The sequence below is a fragment of the Carassius gibelio genome, chromosome A13 (genome assembly GCF_023724105.1).
Source record: "Carassius gibelio isolate Cgi1373 ecotype wild population from Czech Republic chromosome A13, carGib1.2-hapl.c, whole genome shotgun sequence".
NCBI lineage: Eukaryota > Metazoa > Chordata > Actinopteri > Cypriniformes > Cyprinidae > Carassius > Carassius gibelio.
Window position 1 is genome coordinate 11,440,266 of NC_068383.1, and position 15,680 is coordinate 11,455,945.

General features: G+C 39.5%; 1 protein-coding gene across 16 annotated transcripts in view; it reads left to right on the forward strand.

The window, feature by feature from the left end:
• Window positions 1-15,253, forward strand: part of LOC128026148 (paired box protein Pax-2a-like) — a 31,183-nt gene extending 15,930 nt beyond the window's left edge. For 6 of the 16 annotated variants that reach the window (XM_052612912.1, XM_052612916.1, XM_052612911.1 and 3 more), the window contains 6 exons: window positions 1,205-1,380; window positions 3,287-3,407; window positions 8,254-8,463; window positions 10,364-10,465; window positions 12,821-12,907; window positions 13,260-15,253. In XM_052612912.1, the coding sequence (XP_052468872.1) occupies window positions 1,205-1,380; window positions 3,287-3,407; window positions 8,254-8,463; window positions 10,364-10,465; window positions 12,821-12,907; window positions 13,260-13,381 (818 nt within the window). In that variant the 3' untranslated portion in view covers window positions 13,382-15,253. Of the gene's footprint in view, window positions 1-1,204; window positions 1,381-3,286; window positions 3,408-8,253; window positions 8,464-10,363; window positions 10,466-12,820; window positions 12,908-13,240 lie in introns of all 16 variants that reach the window. The other 10 variants (XM_052612927.1, XM_052612913.1, XM_052612918.1 and 7 more) reach the window with 4 other exon arrangements.
• Window positions 15,254-15,680: the final 427 nt, after the last annotated feature.

Here is a 15,680-nt window from a genome sequence, read left to right on the forward strand (position 1 = left end):
AAAATGTCACCTCAGTGTAGCTTAAATACACACTCCAAAACACATAATATCTCCCAGTCTCTTATCAGACCTCTCTGTGGATCTATTTCTCCTGAAAGGCAGTTCATCCTCTGGCCTCAGCCATTGAAAAAAGGTCAAGCTGGCGGGTAGAATGGCAATAAAGCCCCTGAAATGGTACTATCAGTGGAACATGATTGATCAATTGAATTCCATACCACAGAAAAATGTGGGATTAAGTAGAGTATTATACGCACAATGAGTTGAGGCATGATGTTCATTTCAAGTTCATTTCGCTTCTCTCCTGCCACCAGATCAGGCAATCAATAGGGGCCTTGCATATCATATATCACTATGCTCTCGCCGACGAGAGAACATAATCTGCTGCAAATTTAGAATGACAGATTTGTAAGGGAGCAAAAAAGCCCCTCCACCACCAGAGACACAAGGCTTTTGGCGCAACTGCCGCGTTTGTGGGATGTTTGCGGAAGGGCTTCCGGAAAAGCAAAATGAGGCGCTGTGGAAAGAAGGCTACCTGCTTCAGCAGGGTGATGAGGTCACGGTCTGAGGGGAAACTGTTCATTTGTTTATAGAGAGGGAGATGGAGGGCAATGCATAAGCTGGCAGTAGAAACTGTGTAATTGTATTCCAGCCGGGACTAGCCTCCCATTTTTCCAGGGAAAAGCAATCTGAAAGTGAGAGCAGCATTACATTCTAAAGGAAATTGTGCCTTTTAAATAATAGCTCTCCATTTTCCACCAGCCTACTGATGGGAAAGAGAACAAGCTGGCTCATGCTAAAACACATGGTGTTTCCAACAAGTATATATTTGCTCTGAAGGTAATCCATCAATTACTGCAGGCCCATCAGATCATGACGGTGCTGATGCTGATCTGGGATGGGGGAGGTGTGGGTCTTCCCTCTCCCACTTTGCACCGTCCACATCTTTCCCCCTCTCTCTTTCTCTCCCAGCCTCAAGTGCTCTATCTTTCCACAGCTATTAGGATCAGTTTGAGGCTAGCGCTGACTGAATTTGAGCTGATATACTCCAATCTTTCATTTAGTGGTGCTGAGAGCTGCACTCCAGCACTAGACGTAGCTGTTGTGTGGTGTGCGGGGAGGGAGGGATGGGGTGCCTATCCTGGGGAGAAACGAGACCATAACGACTGGTACTAGCATGTGGCCTTGTCCCTCTCTCCTCTCATAGATGGTTCAGATGGCTCTGGCCCAAACAGTGATTCTCAGGGTAGTGTGGAGAGTTTACGGAAGCACCTGAGGGCAGATGCCTTCACTCAACAGCAGCTGGAGGCTCTGGATCGAGTGTTTGAGCGGCCGTCATACCCCGACGTCTTCCCTACGTCAGAACACATCAAGCCAGAGCAGGTTAGTAATATTGAGGCAAATGGACGAACACTAACAAACTAATACTTTTAACAAACAATCAGGAGATTGTTGGACAGTCTGTAGTGCTAATTTTAAAGCAAAGTGTGAGTGGACAGCAGAGGTTATTCGAACTGACAAATGTTTATTTTTCTTAAGATGAACTAGTGAAATCAAGTCACCATACGATTTAATCCCAGACAAATGTTAACTGACACATCTTGCCCAAGCATCACAAATATGTGCATTAAATAATGTAAGGTGCAATAAAGCCAGATTAATTTAGTTTTTAATAATTGCACATCAAAATGAATCCAGTGATACAAATATCAGTCTGAATAAAGTTGCATGAAACATTATGCTGTGAAAAAGGATTAAAAAAACACCACCTTGTATATACAAGCTCTTATTTAAAGCTTTTGGCTTATTACAGGATATAAGCTTTATTTACTTTCATTATACTATCAAACAACCAGTAACTATTAATTTTTCCCTTGAAACTCCAAGTAGAGGCCCATAAAGAAGAAGCAGTGGCCTAATTGAGTTCATTTTAATTTCTCTCCGATCGCAGAGAATTACACTGGTGATAAATCAGGGGGACAGCACTCACCCCTAGTAGAGGGCCTAATTTGCAGCTAATTACCAAACTGATTTCTACTGGAAGATCAATACCAAAACGAATTGGAAATGACTTAACGCGGGGGGAAAAACAGCCCTGGAACAGTCCAGGAAAATCACTTTTAATTTAATGTAATATTAATCAGACTACATTCCCATTTATTGGTCCATTTTCGTGCCCCCTTTTTAACTCTTGAAAGAGCGGACCTATTAGCCATGTCTGGTGTTTGGGGCCGGGCATTAAAAAGCCATTTTGGAAATGCTAAATTCAATGGGTTCTCCCCTCCCACACTTCTGCCTGCCATTTGGTCATCCTTTTCAGATGGCTCTTCAGTAACCCCACGCCCCTCTTGCCCCTATCTGCATGATAAAATAGCTGTTGTGCATCTGAGGCCGGACCAAATAGAGAGGAACATCCGCTACTGGCCAACTGAACATTTGTAGCAGACAATAAGAGTTTATCTGGAATAGAGACAGACAAGTCTGGGGTCACCGCATTTCCCATTGGGATACCTACCCTATTGTGGTGCGCAGATGCACGAACACACACATACACTCAGACGTATACGGACATATGTACGCTCGCACTTTAATACGTGAGGAACAATGGTAGCCGGAAATCTATTCTCATTTGTCGCGTTACAAAGAAATCTATTCGAAAAAAAGTCATAGTACCACACATGCAGCTTAATCCAACTTAAGTCCAGAAAATATAAGCGTCAATGTTTTAGAATTTCAAGATAATAATAGAAAGATGTTCTGGGATTATGTATGTGTCATCATTTTCTCATCCTAAAGAAAACAATCACAAATGGTCTCGAAACGAGGCCATGTTGGTAATCGAACAAAGCAGACCCGTCTCCTCCCTTGGCTGGTCAGAGGAATGACTGCAGTCAAGCACAAAGAGACAGCTGACACCCCTTCCTTTCAGTCTGTTCCAAATCCTACTCTCTGTCCCGCTCACATCCTTAATGTATGCACACACAGTTCACATTAACTCCTTCAAAACCCACACGCACTGACTGGGGGAAATAAAAATTATGTGCAAGTTTAGTAGAACTGGATTTCAGGTGCCCTCTTACAAAGCCACAGTAACTGAGCAGCCACTATATCAAATCCCTGGTGTAAAACATTTTCCTTAAATCATAAGAAATATCATAAAAAGAATAGAAATAAAATAACATAGGACTGGCAGCTCAGAGGCAGAAAGCTTTCTAATTGGACACCTTAAAAGTGATGCTTGGATCCCAAGATATATCTACTTAAAGTGTCCCCCTCCCCTCATTGGCAGGCTAATGAATACACGCTACCAGCACTGAACCCTGGACTGGATGAAGTCAAGCCCAGTCTGTCAACCAGCGTCAGCTCAGATTTGGGCTCCAGCGTGTCACAGAGCTACCCGGTAGTGACAGGTAAGAGCGCTGGATCCACCATCCCGGCTGACTATTAGAATACTGGCAGGACGTTCATATTCAAGACTATGTGACTGTTTTATATGGGAAAGTGAGCGGACAGGTGAGAGTGGAATGTGACATGTTAATATATAGTGGATGGATTAGTGCTGCCTGCTCTGAGGGACCGTGTAAGAGAGGAACGATCAAAACAGACAAGCGCTGTTGCTTGCAAAAGCCAGCGTTCAAAGTGATTATGGAGAATTGTTGGCCAGTGTCACTGCTCAAAAACTGATGAATTGTTCTACTATACCACCGAAGCAGTACCAAAGTATTTTCTTCAGCTCAAAGCTCCCAGAAAGAAATATGGCGGTCTAACACAGTTTGGCCTTTTAATGTTGCAGTGTTTTGTTTAGTTTTTTCTCGTGGTATGCGGTGGTTAATGTCAGCCTGGCTAATTGAAATACTGTTTCATTGTTGCGGCTGTTATTACCTCAGAGAAGGTTAAGTTTACTGATAGTCAACTGTCGTGCTGTGATTAATACGCTGAGCTTTTAATAAAATTCACATAATTATGCAGGAGCCATCAAAGCCAATGAGTTCTGTGTGGGCGGAGGACAGGATGATTGAAAATTGCTGTGCCCCCTTCTCAAATGATAGCTGGATAATGTTATGTGAAAAGAAAGGGCTTTTTCCCCCCTCTGTAATATGTGGGAGGTAGAGTTCCCTCCAGAAAGTTGGGCCTCTGGAGAAGAAAGGTGTGTTTTTGTCCTTTGTATGAAAGCAGTCTCGGTCTGGGGAGCACCCTCATGGCAGGTGGCCTTTCTTGCACCTGGGACGGGACACACCGGGGGTCATAGTGCAGACCACCTCTTGCTTCTGGTAGAGATTTCCAAATGGTTGTTTAAGTTTACATTGTTGTTAATAGTTTCACAATGGTGTTGGTACTTTCTCCTGGCAACCTAAATTCAGCATTTAAAAATAAATAAATATGTAATTACGCTCGAAAGTTTTTTTTTCAGAATGTCGAGGTTCAAATGACAGTCTTATATATTAACTGTTTCGTGTCGCATTCTAAATTATTTTTGACAGTAATAACTTCATTTAATAAAAAAAGGCAAGGAAAGCAGTTCAAAGATGCAATAGTGCAATGTTATGATGTACTCGCATGTGATAAACTGGAAATAAGAATAAGGACAGAGTTAAAGGAGGTGCTAAATTACCCTACCCATTTACACAGAGAGCCAATTCTGAATAAATTACCCCCTCTCATTGGAGAGAGCTGGAGATTATGCTCATTCCCAGCAATGTTTTCCTGAGCCAATTAAAATTCACGCTGCCATTGATCTTGTTGATTTTATGTCGTGTTATTTGCATAATCTATTAAAGATGAATGATTAATGAACTCTTCATTACAAAACAGAAATTGGAATTTTAAGGGCACTACAAGGCATAGGAGACGTGCTTTTTGTCTTAACTGTTTAGCCAATTAGTTTTAGGGGTTACAGCTCTCTCTGTACTTAAAGTCCTAAAGGAAAATGCATTTGAAAATAGCTTGTCTATTCGACCGAAATGTATAATGCCAGATGAAATCTAATTAATTAAATAAATAAAAAACTTGCGGTAAAGTCCATTCCTTTAAATAATGGAATAAATGCATACTTTAAAATATGAATAAAATTGTTTAAAATAAATAATATAAAACCCTAGAACGTACAGTTAGAGTCATTGTAGGATTAATCTGTGGTTCTGTTGTTTTAAAGGCCTTCAGACTTATCAGAGGCAATACTTGCCCTTATGCGTCATGCACATTCCACACTTTCATGGATTAACTGTAGTAGAGGGAAAAAACAGTGGCATGATTTATTCAAACTGCAGTAAAAAGTCTGGATGCTGTCCAGATATGGCTAGCCTTTTAAAAAGGCCATTTGCACATACCTTCACAATGAATGACTAGTGTGGATTCTTAAGCGCCGTCCCTGCCGAGCCATATAATGGAAGCCTTCCTGGTGCCAGTAGGATGGTACCGTGTAAATAGGCACCCCTCCGATCCGCTGAAAACCTGAGCAGGTGCTGAAGGGATCCCCCTTGTTCCAAATCTCTTCAGAGAGATGGGAGGAGAGGAGAAGGGGGGAGAGGGAGGAAAAATGAGCACCCGGGCCTGAAAGCAACAGAGCTCCATGTCTGAAAAAAAAAAACAAGCAAGAAAAGTAAGAAAGCAGCATACGCAGGCAGAGTGAAAGAAAAGACTGCTTTGTGTCGACTTATGCTGCTGATGAACTCCGGCTGAAATATATCCGCCAGAGAGCCATTTTTTAAATGTGGCCCGCTATTCTCCAGTGAGCAGCAAACAACACGCTGCCGGCTAGACTGAGGTATCTGATGTGTGGCCCAGTGACAAACTGCCTCTGTCTTGAGTCACCAGAAGCCCCGGCAGGCCCTAGAGCCCAAATTAATGTTTATTTCACACTCATAAGAGCACACTAACCTTTGAGCACACATTTGATAATGAATGACTTTAGGAACTTATATTGGGGATTTAAGCAATCTGGCCGTCCAAACATTACATTGCTGTAATTGATCAGGCTGAAGCAGTCTATTCCATTTTGCCTGTGACAAAATGTTGAGAATTGAGGTCAAAGATTGCAGTACTGTTACAAAACATTAAAGCGTCTGTGATAATAAGTTTTCTCTAAGCCTAGTGACCTTGCTGAAGCGGTTGTTTTTTTTTTTTTTCTTAAGTCATTCATCTCGCTCTCTCTGCACCCATGTGAAACCGTGCATTCATGAAAGCGCGAGACAGACATGGAGAACTCTATACCTCTGGTTCGTGTTGAGATGTGATGCGCCTCCACATAGACCAGTGTTTATCTTCCATCTCGGTAATCAGGAGGTTGACAGCCTTCCTTTTTTGCAGGTCTGGCGTGTTTCCAGGACAATAAGCAACACCACTTCTGATTAGTTTCAGAGTTCAGTGATCTTGAACACTGGGCTTCGGTCAGTGTAGCAGACGCCCTTGTCTGCTTTACAGCGGCAAAGCAGAGGCCGTGAAAACGCGAGGCCTAATTCCTCCGACAGCCTCTCTTCCTCTTCTCCTTTATTGGCCTCTAAGGTTTTTTATTTTTTGAAGTTAGGCTTTATTGCCGTCATCTTCTTCTCTGAAATATAGTCATCTATCTGCCTCGTTTCTGTATGTGTCTCTCAATTAAAAAACGCCATGTTTATCCTGATCCTGCTGTATGAAGATTTGGCTGTTAGTCCCGGAAAGGAAATTCTGGCATTGATTTGTGTGGGAAAGAGGCCAGTTAAGTTGCCTGATTTCCTGGCGTAAGGGTCAGAACGGGTTGTCAGGATTGAGTCTGACAACAAGGAGGCCTTATCTTAATGAGCGACTCTCTGCACATAGCTCAGTTGTAAAACAACAATAGTGGGGAAACAGCTAATGAGGCTATCATGAAGCTGTGAGAGCCCTCCCCACAGACCATGTTAACAGCAGAGGATGTTAAAGAGGATGAGTGGAGGGAGAGATGAAGACAGAGCTCACATTGATTGCTCGAGCTGCAGTGGCAAACCCGCTAAGATGAAAACTGCCAAACCTCATCAGCCAAATCATATTACAAGTGGCGATGCAAAGGGGCCGTGTCGCAGTTTGCAGGCTTTTTGTTTGGAGATGTCTTACCTCCAAACCTTAGGGAAATTTCTCTGTATTTGAGCTTGATTGATCTACAAGCCAAGCTGCTGTTTGCCGATGCTATTCTAGAGATATTGTTTCAGAGTGATTTACCTGTTCATATTTGCTCACTTTATTCGATGGATAAATAATTTCAAGGGTTTGTATAAAAATGTCGCTTCATTTAGATTTAGATATAAATTTAAAGTTGATAAATGACTGTGAAAGTCTTTGTTATGGAGCAAATTATGTAGCTTTCCATTCTGAGAATAAACTGTATAGAAAAAAAACTATGACCCCAAAGAAGTATCTGATCTGTTAAAAATAAAAATCACTTTTAATATGTTCTCTTTGTAAGTGTGAGTGAGAAGAGCCTCGCCAACACTCGCCAAGTTGGTAAAATGCAAGTAAAATATAGATGGCCTGTAACTTTCCAAAATGTTAGGCTTTGATGAAATTGCAAATGACAAAAAACTGTGATATTACAATATGAGTGGATCAAATCTCCTGAAGATCAAATCAGTGACTACAGCATATAAATACTATAACATATTATTTAATTTATGTTGAAACTTTTGAATTTGTTTAGATGTTATTTCACAAAAAGAAATCACATTCCTGTTTTTGTGTGAGTGATGCTTCCCTGAGAGATGCTTTCACTGCCAGCTGTAAATATGCTTAAAAACAGAAATAATTATTTTGTCAAAGAAAGAAAAATATAGTTTTACCGAAATATTGCTAAATATATTTTTATAATAAATAATATAGCCGGCAAGGCGACAAAAGTTATAAAGCATCTTTGATGTAATTATTTTTGGATCAGGGTTCATACATAAAAAATTTCTGGCTTTTAATGACCAAATCCCCTCGTGCATGTAGAAATGTTGTCTTCTGAGCGTGTGCCTCTGGAGGCTCTGTTAAAACTCCTGAACACATCTGAGCAACTGAGTCAGAACACCACAGAAGTTGTGACTTCACATAAATCCTATTTTTCCTACTAAACGCAATGTAGCATCACAACAACACCAAACACTGTCAGCCACACTTCATTTTCCTTTTTCTTTTACCGCTTCCATTCAGTACTTCCATCTGTCATGATTCATCTTTGTGTTTTTTTTTTTTTGCTGAGTGCGAGTGATTGTGCATTGTCTGATTGTGTGTGTGTGGCTTTTTTTGTTTTATTTTTTCACCTGGCAGAGTCATATTCATCCTCCATGTGCGTTAAGCAGGAGCCGCATGAGGCTTCCCTGGCTCCTTTCACCCCTTCCTCACTGGCAGTCTCGGGCCTAGCAGAACTGCTGTCCCTCCAGCCCAGCGTGTCGGTAGATGCCTCCACCCCCTGCTACGGTGCCTATGCCCATCATGCCCCAAGCTACGTCCAGTATGCCAGCCAGCCTATTATAGCAGGTACAGCCCTATAAAAAATTAATTAAATTAAATTAAATAACAAAGAAAGATTAGAAAATGTACCCTGTGCTGGTAAAGGGGGAAACAGCCAAATGCGTCATGGCGCAGGGCAGCAATGGCAATCCAAGGTCGTATGCCCAACACAAATTAAGACATTATATCAATACTTTTAATTAGCAAATATGCATTAAATTGATTAAAAGAGACAGGAAAGTATTTAACATTATTTTACAGTAGAAAACAATATATCAAATAAATGCTGTTCTATTTAACTTTTTAATCACCAAAGAATCTTAAAAAAAAATTATATGAAATTAAGTAGCACTACTGTTTTCAGCAGTGATAATAATAAGAAATGTTTCTTGAGCAGCAACTCAGCATATTAAAATGATTTCTGTAGGATCCTGTGACACTGAAGACTTATGGCTGCTGAAAATATAGCTTTGTCATCAAAGAAATTACTGACATTTTACATGAACAATTTACAAAATAGATTAAAATAGAAACTTATTTTTAGAAAGGTTTTGTAGAAAAGAAATGTAATTAAATTTTTATTTATTGTCAAAAAAACAGCTTACTGACACAAAACATTTGAAAGGTATGGAGTATATAAAAAAGAAAGTGTATATATACTACATTTTCAAAATATATTAATAGTTTTAAAAAATCTAATTTACTCTAAAATACTTAGATTTTATTTATCTAACATGCTTGTTAATGTGTGTGTGGGATTGTGTGTCTGTCATACTTGCCTGCATGCATTCATATTTTATATTTTTAGTTAATGACCAAAAACAACAACTCAGTTGTAATTTGCCCTTTGTTCCTATTAATTAAACCAGAAGCACAATATCACACTAAAACACAGATTTTCACATTGCTTACCATCCTAGTACGCCACTTTGACTGGCGGTTCTCTTATTAGTAACTGGACTGGGGTAGCGCTCCCCCCCCCCCCCATCCCTCACTGGTGCCCTTTCAAACAATGATGCAGGACCTTGCGAGGGCCCATTCGGGACTGACGAAGGCCTACGTGCTGTAAAGTTTGCGCCAGCACATCCAGCAGGATTGCTAGCTGTCACCTCCAATTACAGAACTGAATATGGAGGCAGTGTGTGCTTTGCACTTCCGTGATGTTCTGGGCTGTTTTAGCAGCAGTGATGCCACCAGCAGGCCGAGGGCATTCTGTGCTTCTCTCTGTCGAGCAGTTTCAAATCTTTCAGTCAAAACAGTCCAGCAGCGCCACTCTGTGTAATAGAGGAAGTTAAAAGGCAGAGTGATCTGGAAGAGAAAAAAAGCAGAGAGTTGTTTTTAGATTCTGCAAGGTCATCAGTTTTTCAAGTTGTGAATTTAAGGAGAGGTGATTAGTAACTACTGTATGTTTGGCATGTGGGTTTTCTAGTTATTATTTTTTCTACAATAAAAAAGCTGAAAAGGGTTACAAGGTTGGGTTTTTAAGGAAATATCAGATTATTTTTATTATTAATGTGCATGGTGTAACACCTTAATGCATGGGTTGGTTTCCACTTTATTCTATGTATCATAATTTTTTATGTAATAAAAGATGTGAAGGTTACTGTAGCTTTTTTTTTTTTTTTTGCAGAATATCTGAAAGAAACTATTGAAATACTGAATATATATATATATATATATATATATATATATATATATATATATATATATATATATATATATATATAAATCTTAAATACTTGATGATTTTCATCTTCCGTTTTACTACTACTACTAATGCTATTATTATTATCATTATTATTATTATAATAAAGATTTTAGGATAACCATATATCCAGCACCAATTTAATTTTGCTCACTGAATTTTTTTTTTTTTTTTGGGGTGTTTGTGTGGAGCTGCCTTCACAACTTTTGACTTTCTTTACAGGTCGAGACATGGCGAGCACAACCCTACCAGGATACCCACCTCACGTTCCCCCCACTGGGCAGGGCAGCTACCCCACCTCTACACTTGCTGGAATGGTCCCTGGTAAGTGTAATTACTATTTTTATGAGGACGTTAATTTTAAGAGAGCTCGTAATATTTTCAGCGAACAGTCCTCAGCAATTGCTCATCTTCAGGAAACCTGAGGTCATGCAAAGCCAACTTGAATTTCCACTGCTGCGCCTAGAAAATAAAATTGTCATTTGATAGCACTTTTGCATTAAAATTCAATTAGCATTGGCCCAAAGCTTCCTTTCCTGCTTGAATATATTAGTGTAGAATGCCAGGTAACATTTTAAGAATGAGAGTTGTGAAAGAAGTGACAAGCATATTGCACATGACATTTCTGGTGATGCTAATGTTTATTAAACAGGATAATATTAATGAGGAGCATAATATTAATGAGAAAAAGATTAATGAGGGGCCGTAATTGCAGGATGACTGCAAAGGCAACAGCGGGCAGCGTGAATCTCGATCCCGACTCGTCAATAACCTGAGAAGTAGCCTCAGTTTATCGGCAGCTGAGGAGAAAATTAGCACCTCTCAATAAGTGATCAGGGACATAAGTGCGGGAAATAGGACAATTCCTCTCAGTTCCACTCGGGTTCCAGCACTCATTATGCCCCTCCCTCGCTCTCCCTGACCGGTCGACGCTCACACAGGCCATCGATAAACACAGCTTTCTCCACCCTGCCTCCAGTGCTGCAGAGCGTATCTCTTTTCCCTTCTACTTAACCTGCAGTTCAGGTTCACAGCAAACAGTTAAGGGTCACAAAACAGCAGGCGGGAAGGCCTGTAAATATTTAAATCACTATCTCTCAGAGGGACCCGACTTGAGTTTCACTGCCAGGACAGGATGCAATCTGGCAGCAAGACCGGTGCCCTCTCCCCAAACAGCACAAACACACATACGTATGCAAACAGACAGTCAGAGAGGTGCTGCAGAGAAGTTGCAAAAGTGTAAATGCAATTGTACGTGGAGCCAGGGGATAACATCAGCGCTCACAAAGTCCAAGCACAAACATGCAATGTGCGAAAATTGGAAAACAAATATTTTACATCAAACACAGAGAGGGATTCTTCTCTCGGTCACCGTTGAGTGCCTCAGATAGATTCAAGTCTGTCTTGGGCTTCCACAGCCCACAAACATGAATAGTTCGCAGGGGCAAATTTAATTCAGTGACAGGATTCATTTGCTGGGCAAACATATCTTTACAGGTACATCAAATATGTTTTCATCAAAGATTCATTTTCATTGGTCACACAGGCTGAGAAATCCTCTTAAATCCTAGAGCCATGGGTTTTGTGTGCACTTCCATTCATCTGGCCCTCGAACGACTAAGATTTAGTGACAGACCCCAAACACTGTTAAAGCAAAAGCCATTCCTCACCAGCTTCGTATAAAACCCAGCCATTATTGTCTCATAAAAGAAAGAAACGTGGGGGACCAACAGCATTGCTCACTGACATGGACAGGGCCGCTTCCTGAAAGCAGAACTCGGTGGAATAAAAAGGGCCGAGTGTGAGTGAGAATGAATCCATCGGGGAGGGTTTTTGAAGACAGGCTTTGGTGCGGCCAAAGAATAGAGAATCTTAAGAGCGCAAAAGCAGAATCAAAGAGAGGAAACTTCAAAACCCAGCTCAGGATTAATGTAACAAATTCAGCCAAAATGGCCAAGCACCAGGGCGTAGGAAAGAGGACAGGGCGAGCCATCTGCCTAGCTAGTGCTGTGAAACAATGCCAGTTCCTTTAGTTCTGATGTGCTAAACTAATACCATGCAATGTTTCAAGCGTAGCATTACTTTAATTCAGTAAAAGTTTATTTATTTTATTTATTTATTTATTTATTTCTACTTGTGCCTCCTTTGAATTTGAATTACACTGTAAAAATGTATGTTTTGAAATTGTAAAAAAAAAAAAACAACAACCATTATTGGAGTAGATTTTACAAAGAATTTTTTTTTTTTCAGTCTTTTCACTTCAGAATTATACATTTAATTTGCTTTCTTTGGGATAAAGGGGGAGTAAATTATTTGAGAAATTTACAAGCAATTTTTTCAGAAATTGTTTCAAAGTAAATCCTAAACCACTTTTTTTCTGTGTGTTAAAGAGATAAAAAAAAAAAAAAAAAAGATTTGAACAGCTTTAAACTCAAATGCAGTACTTTTAAGAAATTGCTAAATTCTTTCAAATCAAATTGGCTTCAAAAATATTTACATAAGTTCTGCATCATAACTTTGATTTTTGCCTTTTATTTTATTTAAATATATTTTTTGTGGTGATCAACTTTATTCCACAAATGCTGACAGTTTGAGCTTAATTTATCCCGAACGCATGAATTTGCCTTTAAGATACACAGTTTGCTTCATTGCTAACCTGTCATTTGTGTTTGATTTCAGGAAGCGACTTTTCAGGAAATCCCTACTCTCACCCGCAGTACACAACTTACAATGAAGCTTGGCGGTTCAGCAACCCCGCGTTATTAAGTGAGTATTAACCCTTTTTGCTTATCCCTTATGGGATTAGTCGCTTTAAAGTGGGATTAATATAATCACATTTTACAATGACATTATTTGCATACATCTTTACTAAACTAGCTACATTTTTATTTCTCTTTTTGATTAGCGAGGTCATAACACACTGCATTTCAAAATTAAGACGTGCATAAGCCCTTCGCAAGTGCTTTTGTGCATGCCGAGGGAGTTTCTGACCTAATAGAATAGTCTGACAGTCTTTTACATAAGCAAAAAAATTAAGAGTGGACGTTAGTGTTGCTCTTGTTGTGGTTTCAAACGCTCCGCTCTTCTGTTAACTTCCAGGTTCCCCTTATTATTATAGTGCCGCATCACGGGGCTCCGCCCCTCCCACTGCTGCCACTGCCTATGACCGCCACTAGTTACCATGGCAACCCAATCAAACTGCAGGACCATGGCCGCGGCCTCCAAATCGTACCAGTCTGAATGGCGTTAAGGTCAGAGGGATTGAAGATGGCTACGCAATCTTCAGTTTCACAGGGCCGAGATCGGATTAGGAGGGTCAAGCAACAGTGGGTCCCCCCCGACCCCCTCCCAGACATCGACTATACCCCCCTCACGCAGCATCATCACTAAGGCTCTCATTCTCTAAATCACTGAACAATGACTGAACTATTTCCTGAAAAGACTTTGAAAGATTCTACAAAATGATATATATTATACAAAATATAAAACAAGTCGAACCGTGTGAAGAAGTACGAAGTAACAATTGATGTGTTGTTGTTTTTTTTGTTTTTGTTCTCTCTTTAAATCAATCAATACATTCCTTTACATACTGTATTTAGTATAACTAACAGATCAAACACAAGCAAGGTTGCCTGAGGCCTTTAATGTAATTTGCCCTTGTCCTACACCATTTCACTAGTGTCTTACCTCTCACGGACGGAACAGCGACGTGTCAGCTGAGCAGAAAACTGCAGTATTGCTCCATCTTCTGTCAAACAGACAAGTGTAACAGTCTTAGAAGCCATCTCTGACTCGTGGTATGAAATTACCAACATGATTTAACATTTTCTGTGATACACAATCAAAATGGGGGAAAGAAAATAGAAAAAAAAAAGATAAAACAGGTCAGACACTGAAGAAGTTGTAAACTGTTGCTGTATATGACCTGACAAGAAAACCGTATATTAAATTATTGTTTTGGTTTAGCTGATGGTTTGTGTGTGCATTTGTGTGTCATACCTTTTCGGGATATTCCATTTTATCATGTGTAAACTCCAATATCATGATGGGTGCCGCTCTTTTCTCGTTTGCACTATTTTGCATTACTGGATTTATAAGTACAATGAATTGCAATTATCTCTGAAAGTTTGTCAGATTACATGTTCTATTTAAGTAAAAAGGTCATCTCGAATTGACAAAGCAACCACAACATGGGACAAAAAACATTTGCTATATGCTAGAAACTAGTATATTCATTTTTTTGTGTGGATTCCTTAAAAAACTTCCTCAAAAGGACCATTTTTGTATCGGGTGACTGAGACAGAACGACTCTGACTGGCTCAGTACCAATGTAATTATTAGCAGTCAGTTGTACAACAAGTTCAACAAATGCCTTACAGCTTTTTTAATTTCATTTTTTTTATGGTTTGGCTATGGTCCTGAGAGGTAGACATGCATGTAACCCTTCTGTGTGGATGAACAAACGTTCCTCCAAATGTTATTTGGGACACCGAGGATAGAAATGGAAACGGTCCAAACATACACTCCTGGAAATGTAAAGTGAATGTACTTTATACCACGTTTGCCAAAGACTTAGTTTGATATTTAATATTTTATTTGCTGTATCTGTCAATAAAACAGTATTATGTTTCAATAGTAGTCAATACTGATTGTATGTGGTAATGGTGAACGAAAAGGAAAAGATCCATCTTAGCCCCACAGCAATGTACACAAAAAGGTGAATTCTGTAACTTAAACCTATGTCATTTGCAACAAAATGCTGCTTTGTAGAATGATTTGTGTATAATGTGAAAACAGTTCTTCTGTGTATATAAGATCACTTACATTTCACCGTTACAGAATCCTACTAATTTACTGATTCCATTTGTAGATATGAGAAATGAAAGGGAAAAAAAAAAATTGACATTACATTTGTGTCTTCAATGTGTTGTGCTTTGCAGAGATGCACAACAAAATGTTTGAAACCCGTCCTGCATCGGTGGCTGGGTTTCAGATGATATCACCACGTGCAGCTGTTTGTATGTTTTGTTTTGGCTCACTTTTACTTAACTAGTTAATACTGTTGAAGTCTCTATGCAAATCAAGTAAAATGGTATTCTGTATTCTCCTTTACTACTGCGTTCAATTTTACCCTTCATTTTAAATGATCCCTAATAAGCCTGTAGAATTGAACAAATACATTTCACATGCCTGGTTTCGTGGATTGTTTTTGTACTTTGAAGCCCCCTGCACTCAATACATGACTTCATAATTCTAAAGCTTTTTATTGCCAATATCAAGTTAAAGTTATTTTACTGCAGGACCAGATTCTAAGATCGAAACCAGATCAAAGTCAACAGATAACTATGCACACACAGGACAAGTTGTAATTCACACAATAACAAAAAACAACTAAATAAATGATTTTGCTCTTTTCTCATTTAGAAAGAAGCTATTGTTACCCACTCACTGCAATCCTCATTTGTTTGTGAATTCTGAAAATCTTTTCTTGACAGAATTCATTTTAAAACAAGCCCACAGCAGCAGAATCACAGACAAT